The 11,623-nt window shown below is 39.9% G+C and overlaps 1 protein-coding gene across 3 annotated transcripts; it reads right to left on the bottom strand.

Annotated features, from left to right (window-relative positions):
• Window positions 1-933: 933 nt before the first annotated feature.
• On the bottom strand, window positions 934-10,858 carry LOC145902694 (uncharacterized). 3 transcript variants are annotated; one of them, XM_082990767.1, is made up of 20 exons: window positions 9,051-10,858; window positions 8,795-8,828; window positions 8,126-8,227; window positions 7,993-8,045; window positions 7,515-7,659; window positions 6,518-6,695; window positions 5,934-6,080; window positions 5,472-5,629; window positions 5,009-5,136; window positions 4,666-4,810; window positions 4,248-4,391; window positions 4,042-4,068; window positions 3,555-3,638; window positions 3,170-3,244; window positions 2,592-2,758; window positions 2,226-2,367; window positions 1,820-1,878; window positions 1,618-1,726; window positions 1,446-1,549; window positions 934-1,248 (listed from the first exon to the last, which is right to left on the bottom strand). In XM_082990767.1, the coding sequence occupies exons 1-20, from the start codon at window positions 9,210-9,212 to the stop codon at window positions 1,084-1,086; spliced, it is 2,328 nt and encodes a 775-aa protein (XP_082846893.1). In that variant the 5' UTR covers window positions 9,213-10,858; the 3' UTR covers window positions 934-1,083. The 3 variants fall into 3 exon arrangements, with proteins under 3 accessions (XP_082846893.1, XP_082846895.1, XP_082846896.1); XM_082990769.1 differs by lacking the exon at window positions 4,042-4,068; XM_082990770.1 differs by lacking the exons at window positions 3,555-3,638; window positions 4,042-4,068 and having other exon boundaries at window positions 9,051-10,853.
• Window positions 10,859-11,623: the final 765 nt, after the last annotated feature.

Consider the following 11,623-nt stretch of genomic DNA (forward strand, 5'->3'; position numbering starts at 1 on the left):
ATTGACATGCTGATGATACTAATTGACCGGTTATCCAACCTTTGTCTGCAACCCATTTTTTTAATAGGAAATTATATCCGTAAAAGCCAGTGGTTGAAATTTGCAGATGAGATAACTTCCCAATTAATTTTCTGTTTGATTTTTAGCTGTTAAATCTGTAGTGATGTTTTGCAATATTCTATTTTCTCAAGCACCCTGAGACTAACATTTGTCTAACTCTGACATTTTAAAGGACACTTTTTACTTAATGCACATCAAATACAACTTCTTCCTTCTAAACATCCCCTCCAGGTGTTTCTCGTATCAATTCAATAAATAATAAACTTAAGCTAAAATTATCATAGTCCCCTACCTCATATAACCCACGATAAATGAATAACGCCAAAGTATACAAATCCAGTTTCACGTTGATTTATGTTGGAATCTTTGATATTGAATGCACAGAGCGCAAACTGGGCATACATTTTAACAGATTTCGTATGTGCTGCCGTCGAAAAAGTGAATGTTGAGGGGGAGCGAAGCTTAAAAGTTGCAAAACAGAAATAGTAGTTTTCTACACTGGGAAATTAACTTTTTGCCACACAAACAAAACGACCACGAAAGAGAAATTCTATACAACTGGATAAGAAATTCAAGTATTGGAAAATGCTCAAGGATACACAAGGGAACGAAGAATATTTGCATACGTTCGTGTCAATAATAAAAGCTATTTCGAACTATAATTTCATCGCAAATGTATTGAATAAACTCGCTTGCGGGAATAACTTGCTCCGGAGACAAAGTTGCATAACGATGTGAAAATATGTATGCAAATATATGTGGCTTTAAGTATTTTCACAATTAGGAGCTGCAGACAGTAGCGCACTCTGTTTCGCTGCGGTGATTGTAGCACTGGACCAACTTTTAATGTGCCTGCTAGTTAAAAAGTTAGTCTAGTGCCACAATCACCAGCTGCACTGATGAGACATCATAGGTCAAAAAAGCGTACACTGCTGCTGCACCTCTAAATGATAAAAATACTCAAAGGTTTTCAGATGAAGAATTTTAGCACATATAACATTGCAGCCATTCACATCACATTGTTCAGAATATCTTCAGGACGCTCGCAATGGATTGCCTGCAAATGTGGCATTTCTCAAGAGATGGGTAGCATTTGTCACAAGACCCATGGCCGCAAGGGTTGAATGCGAGGTTGCGTTCGTTGTCGATGCAAATTGCGCACAGTTGCGACTCCCGCATCTCCTCAAGCTGTAAGAATAATGACGTGATTAATACTATTCGGCAAATTCTTAACTGTACAAACCGGTAATGATGATTTTTTTGTGCCGAAACTTTAAACAATATGTCAAGTTTAATTTGTTTGCAAGGCTATCATTGACTTTCCTCAAACAACTTAAGGAAACCTTTCTCGTCAAACATGCGATAAAACGACAAGTTCTTCTTACTTTGTTTTTCAGCATTTGGTTTTCCTGTTCAAAGGGCAAAACCTTCTTGGTGATTAAAGTTTTGCACGAAAGGCATCGTTTGATCGGAGAGTTTATGCCGCAATCTACACGAAAAGACTCGTGTTAATTTTCAATGTGAGTTGTGTAATTTAATATATTTAACTAATTTTACCTTGGCATAAAAGTGTATGCCCACAGGGTCGGAAAACGACAATGGCAGTCGTCTCTTCACAGATCAAGCAATTCTGTTTGGACGAATCAACGGAATCTTTCGAATCACCCTATATTACAAAATGGTTGGAAATTTCTGACTAACCAGTGAAGACTTTTGCGTTGCTGAAACCGCTTTCAACAAATCTAATGTTAAATCTTACCGCATTGTTGCCTTTTTTGGTGGTTTCTGTTGCCGATCTGTGAGTAACCCCTGTTTGACCTGTTAATACAAGTTGCAATGTAAAACCAATCTAAATACATGCATGTATTGTACATGTAGAAATGTTTATCTTCCACTGACAACTTCTATTGGTCTTGGTCTTGGTCTTGGAATCGTGCCACTAAAAGTATTGTACGTTCGACCTCAAATGGACTGTTTTTTTTCTCAGTTCTGGTGCCGTATACCGACAAACCAAATAATACGTAAAATAATACGAACATTAAAATTTGCCCAGCTGAAACATATTGCATACAGTTATTGTATTTGAGAAATATTTCTCGGGAGATTCCTTCAAAAGCAGTGTAGTGATATTTGCAAACACGTGTTGTATAAATCTGTGGCCGAACCTGGAACTAACTCCAACACCTCACTGTGGTAAATGAAAAATGTGTTTTTCAGAGATAATCCCATGCTGTCATCGACTCTGTATTTAACGCTGATAAGGTTGTCTGGTTTGATCGCACAAACCGTTGCCATTTTTCCAGTCATCTACGCAAAAACAAAGGTTTGTGAACAGAGAATACAATGTAGCAGAATCATCATTAGTGGAAATCAAGCGAATGTATTTATCTTCTAATTTTTTGTCGTATGGAAATATATTGATGAAATTTTTGCATCTCCGAACAGGCCTTAGTCACTTGATTTACGTCTTTGCAGTCGGATGATTGCTCAGACAAAAATTTAAAAAAGCAAAAAGTAAAAGATAAGCAAACCTTTTCCATTTCCTCGCTCCAGCAATCAGTGTGAGCCACCATGAAGTCCTTGAGGATGTCAGCAGGCAAGCTGACCCTCACAACATCTCCTGGTTTGAATGAGTGCGTCTCCGACGAAGATCCACTTGAGGATGACGCTGAAGAGGAACTGCTCCCTCCACCTCCAGCTGCGGTGTATGGGAAATTGGATAAAAATTTGAAAACAGTACAGCTAGCCTATCTATGCAGTATTTGATGACACCTAAAAAGTGTAATTTGTATGTGAAAACACACACCGCGTATACTGTGATAAGTTTTTAAAACATTGATATGTCACAGATTTCTTTTAAATGGTTTGTCATGGCTTATAAGCTCTGCAAACAACGGGATCCAAAAACAAGTTTAAAATATATGAGCCCCCGAATCTTATCCCAGTCTGAATTTAAGACTTACTACATAGTAAGTTGTGAGGTAAGTTTTTGTCGTGTTTTAAGCAAAAGCGTTGTTAAAGTAAACAAATCATATGTTTACTTTGTGCCAACGTTTTTTTGTCATGTTTAATGCAAATCTAAATGGCAGTTGATATAAATTTAACTTACGTGTTGAAGTAATTCTTCGGACAGCTGGCTTTGGAAGTAGTGGAGGTGGCTTCTGGGAGGGCGCTGGCTGTGAAACTACAACAAAACGTATTTTAAAGTTTGCATCCTGTTCGTATTTTGCTATGATACCACAATGTATTCATGTTATCGCCAACACTGTACCAGTGGTGGGATTCAGCAGGCTCGCACCGGTTCTAATGAACCGTTTCACGAAATTTTATGAGATCAGCGAACCGTGTAGCATCACTGGTTACTGTCAATGGATTTTTGTAACAGAACCGGCTGAAAAATATGACTTTTGTGATAGAACCGGCAGACAAGAAATTTTAATCCCACCACTGACTGTAACCAGCAACAAGTAGAAAAAGCATAAACTAAAGATAACCTTTACGATGTGACGGGGGTTGAGTGGAGGGAAACACCTTAACACCCCCTCTAGCGGAAGGGGTAGGGGTACGATATGTTCCAACTGCACAAGAGATTTATGTTGGCAATTTTACCCTTTTGTAAGGTTAACTTGCATTGGACAAGAATTGCTTTGTAACCATTGCCAATGTAATTTGTTGTCATGCATCGATTTGATAGGTTGCAGGTGTGTATGGTAATTGGCCCCAGAAAATTACGGAAATTGATTTGGAACTGCTGATATCATTTCAAGAAAAAGGAAATGGAACGTTCGCAAGAGTCAATACTTTCGCGAATACAACTTTGTTCTGTTGCCATTACATCGGTCAAATGTAGGAAAAATTTGAGGAAATTGCGTCAAAGTGAGCACTAATGAATTAAACAAAAAAGGTAGGTTTGTGTCCAATTACATGAACTTTTGTGATCCACCAGGCGTGAAAAAATCAAAGCCATGTCAACTACCTCACCTGCACGTTTTGGAACTGTGTCATCATCTGCTACGCAAAAATCGAAACTTAAGGAATAGCTTTAAAAAGCATTAAGGGCATTAAGTTACAAAACATCTAGATATTGGCGGATAGGCTTCGCATCATTATTGTACAGCAAGATATTCGCGTGCATTTACATTTTTAATTGGTGACATTTTGCACTAAAGGTGCTTTGGATCGTCTACCTCTCTGTGTGGAGGATTGTGGACTTTGAGTTCTTGGTTTTGAAACTGGAGCCGAAGGCGCCTTCCTTGGGGTGGTGGCTGTTTCCGGAATAGGGGGGTTTGTGGTTGTGGAACGTGCTTGCGGCAATGCAGGACGGGTTGATTCTAATAGCACAAGATCAAGCTGAGTGATCAAGTACGGTTTTCGAGACCTAATAGGTCGAAATGGTACACACTGTCTGCAGATCACTAATTATATTTAAATAAGAAACAGATTAACATAACTTACGAGCAGTACGGTACGAAATATAGAACTAAAGAAGTGCTAGTAGTAAACCAACCAAAGCAAGGTGCAAAATCAACAAAATATGCCATTACTTAATGGTTGTTGGAGCTTCAGGTGCAATTTACACCGGTTAAGTAGGCAAATTTTTAATACCTGTCACTTTCTTAAGTGTGGCGGGATTGAAAATCCAAGTGCAATCCTTGTCCGGAAGGTCAATGCCTAACTCCTCACGGTCGTATTTCACCCGAACATCATTATCGGAATCGATGCTGTGCACTCGTCCGTGTTTGTTCATCAGCTGATGAAACACGGCCACGTATTTACATTACTTTAGCGTTAATGCGTTAATTATTTGGGAGACAATCCGTGAGGAAATCACCTTACATTCGCGCCTGACACGATAAACATTACGGTTTTATCGCCGCCCATGACATTTTATTCATCTTGTTTATAATAGTTTGGCAAACAAAAATGTTTCGATTTGAAGGCTACTTACGATGACCATATGATGAGCCCAGCCCCCGTGGCCTTTCTGCATCTGCTTCATCTGCAAGGGATGAAACGCAATTTCGACTTTTTCGCCAGTTTTGAAAGGTTGCTCTTTGGTGTATTTGGGAGGAGAACCTGCAAACAGAGTAAGTATAACTGTTTAGAGCATCGCCTTCCATCAATGTCGGCTACATTGCGGTTCACTACATCTTATGTTAAACACACTATCGTAAGTTTTGAGAAATATTTTGTATTTTCCATATTTATCAAACCAGGTCGTTATTATAAACCTGCCTGCTATCAATCTGGCTCATAATTTAAACACAAGAAGGATTTTTATGAAACAACAACTCATTAAATACATGAAACACTAACAAGGAAAATTCGAGTTTTTGCGATTTTTGTTGTTGTTGTGTCTTTGGTTTTGTTATAATATCATATTGTTATGCAATGTTTCTGTAGGCACTTACCGCAAGGATGCAAAAATTCCTTGTAATACATAGGTCCGTTGGCGGGAGAAACACTTTTGACATCCACCTCGTGGTTGCATCCAACCATGTACGTGTTTGTGTTCCCATTTCCCCACCTCACCGAGGCCGCATCGTGAGCGTGTTTGTCACGAAAACCTCTGTTCACGTCATGTGATGATTATTAGGTTTCAGTCGACTGACGTTATTTAAAACCAATCACTACCACGTTACTTCAACTTGGTTGCAATACGGTCACGTTCAGGGAACCGCGTGGTTAAACGTTTGCATTTTGCACAACTTGGTTACATAGAAGCATATCAACAATTTTAGGGTGATTATTGGTTGTAATATATTCACGAGTACAGTATAATATTACGGTATAAACGTGCGTTTACAAAAATGGCTGGTCTGGCAAGCTATATAGACTAGAAGTGACTTTTGCACACAAAAAAGCAGACGAACCTAATGTCCAAAATTTTTCCTTGATTTCCAGCTCCACCGTCCTGATCTCTCCAACCCCAATGCATTCCTCTTTGAACCAAAGCACCAGGAAATAATCCCCTGCTCTGAATACGCGCCGATATTGTGTCACGTGGTGGAAGTAGCAATCTAATAATGAGAAATACGAAATTTTCCCTTTTAATGGAACGTTTCTGGTTGTTTGCTATTATGTTGGTACAGTAAACAGTATATCATACAGTAACTATAGGCAGTGCTGAAAGTAAGACGAAATAGGCCGGTAAAAGAATTCTTGTCAATACGCCGTTCGGGCAAGAATATAACGACTGGTGTGTCCCAAATAGGTTTTTAATTTCAATCCTGACTACAATAGGTCGACAAAAACACTTTGATGACAGGTTGTATATCGCATACCGAATGAGTTTATTACTTCCTAACAAACACAACAGTTGATCGTTTTTCTAGTATACATCATATATGCGGATGAAAAATGTAGAGATGTTTGTTCAGCGCAGTATGAAGTAGTAAAAACCATTCAAACCATTGCTTCATTTTCATCATAAATCCCATGTTAGTCGTTTGCTTACCCCGACGACTCTGGAGTATCGAATCGAATGAAACGATGTTTCAAGTCGTGTTTCTTTGCCATAAAGCATGGCGTGCAAAGATCGAAGTCTTCACAGTCGTGGCATTTCCATCTTGCGCCGCGCAAGCAATCGTCCCTTTCCTCGCATCCGTCACATGCAACGTGTGGATGTTTCACCCCTGCGAATGGAGGTTATTTGAATACTGCTTTATCGTGGTTAAGGAAACTAGGAGTTTTGAATGGCGCTGTTTCGACACCAGCAATTTTTAAAGCTTGTTGGCGGCGACCATGAATGAATGAAACACAAAATTTAGGCAATTGGATTGGCGAAAAAACAATTCAAGCGTCAACAGTTGCCATTGCTAAGTATCTTCTGTACAGTGTTTAGTAAAGTAGCACGCATTCAGATATGACAAAGCAAGGCATTGGTGTGCAGTGTGCTGTACGACGCTTCTACATACAAAACAATGTTTAAATTGGCGGATATGTGCTCTGATGCGTCAGAAAAAGATTGGGCGACGACTCTACGATCTGCCTATCCCGATGTAAAGGCAACGGAATGACAAGTACCTTGCCGTACATAAATGTGTCAATTAGTCTTTGTCAGCTACATAAACCAATTGATCATTAGCGCGTTCACAAAAGCAACCAAATGCGACCCTGATACCTTTTCGCATCAGCATGATATGACGTAAATGACTGTGCCGCTCTAATCGTCAGAATTTTTTTATAGCCTCAGAGACAGGTAGTTATCATGCTATGTTTACTATTAACAGTTGAATGAGTTGCCGCCATCATCATTGGTCTGTATGATTCACCCGCCACAAAACCTCTGCTTAAAACTTCGGTACCAAATATAACTTGACACAAAGGAGTTTGGGAGTTGTATGGATTGTTTATATCTTTTGGTTTATCAAAAACGTTGTATACATCTATACATATGTACAAATGAAATTAACGAATGCAAACACACTAGAATCCGCCATGGTCACCCTTACCTGCTGGTCTGCTGTCCAGTATAAGTAAGTCGTAGCTTCCGTCCATGCCGGCCCTGTAAGAGTTGTTTGCTCCACCATCCCACAAAACATTCACCCAAGCTTTTTCCACCTTAATCACGGTCCCAACATGTCCTTCACCGCCATCCTGGCATAGAATAAATGGGTAAAATGGGAGCATGGTTTCATAACATTCGCTGGTTGTACATCAAAAGCAACGAAAACTAAACCAAAAAGTCGCAAAAAAAATGAAAAAAAAATGTATTTGGTGGGACAAATATGACGCACAAAAATGTATATGTTAAGTCTTACGACCGCCATTGCAAACAGACAAAGACACAAGCAGTATTTGCGTCGGTTTTAAAGGGGTAAATAACTGTTATGTGGCAGGTTCGTCTGCGTAGTCAACCGTGCAATTTGGTCGCGGCGCAAATCGGGTAGAAGTTCAACTAAACAGCACACAAACATAAGGGCTTCAAACCTGGTTAGCCCACTTCCACGCTTCACCTCTCACCACCCTCACTCCAAGCAATGCTGCAACACAAACATACAACTGTTGTTTCGTTGGGGTGCCCTGAAGGAAAAAAAATATTAATGGTGAACAGAAACCATACATTTTTTCTTTTCTTCGTCTTTGTCGTCGTCATCATCATCATCGTCATCTTTAAGCATGTCCATGGTGACGTTAAAGGCGAGAAGAAGACGTTTAAGTTCCTCTGAAAAACAAACCATTTAAACCCGTGATTTCCAACCAGTGAGCCGCCATGTTCTTTCATCCGTGAACCATGACATCATACCAGGATAGGCCCCCCATTATAGATCGTGCGAACGAATATTTTAGAGTCTAATTGTTAACGTTATATTCTAGAAGGGAACAAAGTTGTATTGCTAGAGCCACCTATAAATTAAATCTTATGGTGGCAAATTTCCCGCATATATCGAAAGTGGTCCTCGAAAAAGCACTCTGTATAGTTATCAGCAACGTTAGTTGTAGAAATTGTGATTTGATACACACGCGTGGAGTTAAAATTCCCACACCAGCATTCTAAAGACCCATCTATACGATTTCTTAATGTGATGCTACAGGCTACAGGAAAATATTCAATGAATTTGTGCTCAACAGCTAGTGGCATTCAACGCATTGTTGATCAGGTTTGCTAACCAATTAAACCAGACAAGAGCAGCCCGGTGTTTCTAACTCCTGGCTAGTTAATCATTAATGTTGATTTTAAATGACAGCGGCCGAGTTTTGTGTAAACTCAATAAAAGATTCTTTCGCTCACCCATCTTTCGTCTTTTCTCCAGTTCTTCCAAGGCCTGCAGACGCAATTAAGACAAATTTGTTATACGGGCTCTATACCGTTTACAGAATATTATGAGAAACAGTCAGCAGTGTAAAGGTAAATTGAAACAAAATCCACAGTCGCTTCACCGCAGTAGGTCACAAATTTAGGCATTTATTTCGTAAGCAGGTTGACTACACACGATATAAAAAAAACCTTTGTCATTTCAGTTCAACACAACTTTAATGAAATTTACCATGAGAGCGCCGACTGCACTGGCAGTAGTTGGACGCCTTTGAACCTCGCAATCTTCCTCGTGGACAATCTTCCTGATAATGCTGGAAAACTTCCTTCCGCATTTGTCGCATGCATACTCCTGTGTGGGGGAGGGGCTTTCCCTGTCTTGTTTGTTACCCATCTTCAAACCTGATGGCTACGACCCACAGAACAGAAATCAGTCAGTCGGTCTAAGAGATCAGCAGTCTCGAATGAAGAATACCTAAGATGCCACCCTACAGACACGCCTGCGGTAAAGTGGTGAAACTATGGATAACTGTCATCTTTAAATACAGTCGTTTGTTACGTAGAGGGCGAAATAAGTGCTTTAACATTTTTTCAGGTCTTTGTGAATTTAAACTTATACATACGATCTCTTAATTAAATTACATATAACACAACCAAATGCTGACAATTCAACACACAATTCACAATTTTACCAAGAGGCAATACGGCTCCCCTGCTTCGAACCCAAACCAGCAAGTTCCAGATCTTCTGTTTACACGTCAGACCAGCACGTGATCTGCGCTAAGCTAACAGTAAAGGCAAAGGGAATTTCACGCGTGGGACAAGCGTGACGTACAAGCTACGCTGGTGAATCCACCAAACTTCGACCAAAAAGGGTAATGTAACAAGTTGAGTGAGAATAGGTCGAGTCGCAGTCGACGAGGTACTATTTTTGACATTTTCCGTGTAGAATCACACGCGGAACACAGCAACGAGACAAAAATAAAACATGTTGCGATAGATTCAACACCATTGCCTAGCAAGTACACGCTTGTGGTAACGACCAACAACCAAAACTATGTTCCAAAGTAGTTGTTTGTGGGACTCAAAGAATTGTAAATGCAAAACGGTGTTCCTACCCCACACCAAATTGACTAGCCAATGTTTTCTCACATAAAAACACTCCTTTTGTTTGAGAACAAAAGAGAAAGGAGGTAATAGGATACGCCTTGCGTGGAGCCAACTAGCTGTGTCAAGCCACTGTCACGGAATGTGAATTTTCAACGCACATATTTTGTATCACGTCGCAGTCGGCATTTCCAAGTGTCGCGCAAAAGTCGTCGTGTTGCAATTTGAAACTTCGCAAGCAAATACTTTGGGTTGTGAAGGCTTTCACGAGGTCAGGCCTTCTACACAAACTTCTACACAAAAAGAAAACATGCAACGCATAGCTGACGCGTTAATGACTAACATCATGACCAAATAAAAGCGTTTTGGCCTAAACCGTAAAAAGTATTGTCAGCTTGCTGGTATACGTCAAAGCAACAAACAGATACACAAAACAAAGCAAAGGGAGCAGAAAAAACGCATTTGGCAAATAATTTGTAAACACAACGCAAACCATACGATTTCACATGTAAACTTTAATATGTATATTTATATATGTCACAACTGACTATGCTTTCTACATAGCACCTTATCATCGAACACTATAAAGCTGAAATGCCAATTGCAGTTTTGTGCATTGTCGTTCGTCATAAAAAAGTCTTAGCAACCTAAAATCTAAGTTATCAGTACTGTATAATACATAATACATACATCGTTGCACTCATGGTACATAAATTATCTGGCGCTACATTGCACTGTGCTTACAGCACATAGGACACACATACCTTAACGCCTCTGCTTAGTCCTGCGTAAAAAGAGGAACCGAAAGTCGTGACGCGTTAGTAAGTAACTGAGCTGTATTGTACAGGTCTTTTCCCAACAGGAACCTCGAGACCTTAAACACACTCATGGTAAAACGGCAAAACACTTTCAACCGAATCTGCAAAACAACTGTCAACAATAAAATTTGATTTTTTACTACAAATACACACATTATGTAACCTGCATACGGATGGCCATTGTTTCGAGCTATAAGTCTCATCCGTGCAGTTGGTGTGACTATCAGACGACATTGCTGACAAAACGGCCATCTGTATGCAGCTCACACAATTCGTATTTTGGCTCAACTTTGCTTGTACAAAAGTTTATTTGCTTTTTTTGCACACAAATTCCGATGGTTTTTTGACCACAAATCCCAAGGGTTTTTTTCTTGGTATGCGAGTCAGACGCTTGACCAATGCTGCCAATCATCCGCCCCATGTTTATCCTTTTTTATTCTTTTACCACACCGAGATTTGAACCCAGGATAAACTGGTCACAAATCCCGATCAGATTTTTGTTAGTGTTTATGAGTCGGGAAAGCACCTAGAAGCCGCAATAGCTCCATACTGCCACCTGGCGACAGAAACACAAGACCAAGAAAGCTTAATCTCGCTGTTAGGTGGCGCCATTGGACACAAAAGTCTAAAAAGTTTTTTTGTGACCAGACGTGGAAGGGGGTGCAACATCGGCCAAGCACCCGACCCAATATACCAAGGTGAAAACCTGAACGGGATTCGTGGGCAGGATATCCTGGGTTCGAAACCCGGCGTGGTAAAAAAAATTAAAAGATTGTACGAGGAAGGGCGGTTGAGTAATGTGGATTGGACCTGGAAATGAATTGTGGACTTGAAACTCAATCAGCCGAAAAAACACTTGTATATAATTTATAATTTTTTT

Source organism: Ascidia mentula, chromosome 5 (genome assembly GCF_947561715.1).
Source record: "Ascidia mentula chromosome 5, kaAscMent1.1, whole genome shotgun sequence".
Taxonomy (NCBI): domain Eukaryota; kingdom Metazoa; phylum Chordata; class Ascidiacea; order Phlebobranchia; family Ascidiidae; genus Ascidia; species Ascidia mentula.

What these genes read in the sequence shown, in the direction of transcription:
- LOC145902694 (XM_082990767.1), bottom strand. Translation starts at nt 9,212, where the DNA reads ATGGGTAACAAACAAGACAGGGAAAGCCCCTCCCCCACACAGGAGTAT. An exon ending in ACCCCCGTCACATCGTAAAG is followed by an intron (nt 3,245 to 3,554) that starts GTTATCTTTAGT and finishes GTTTTGTTGTAG; the next exon opens with TTTCACAGCCAGCGCCCTCC. An exon ending in GCATACACTTTTATGCCAAG is followed by an intron (nt 1,550 to 1,617) that starts GTAAAATTAGTT and finishes CTTTTCGTGTAG; the next exon opens with ATTGCGGCATAAACTCTCCG.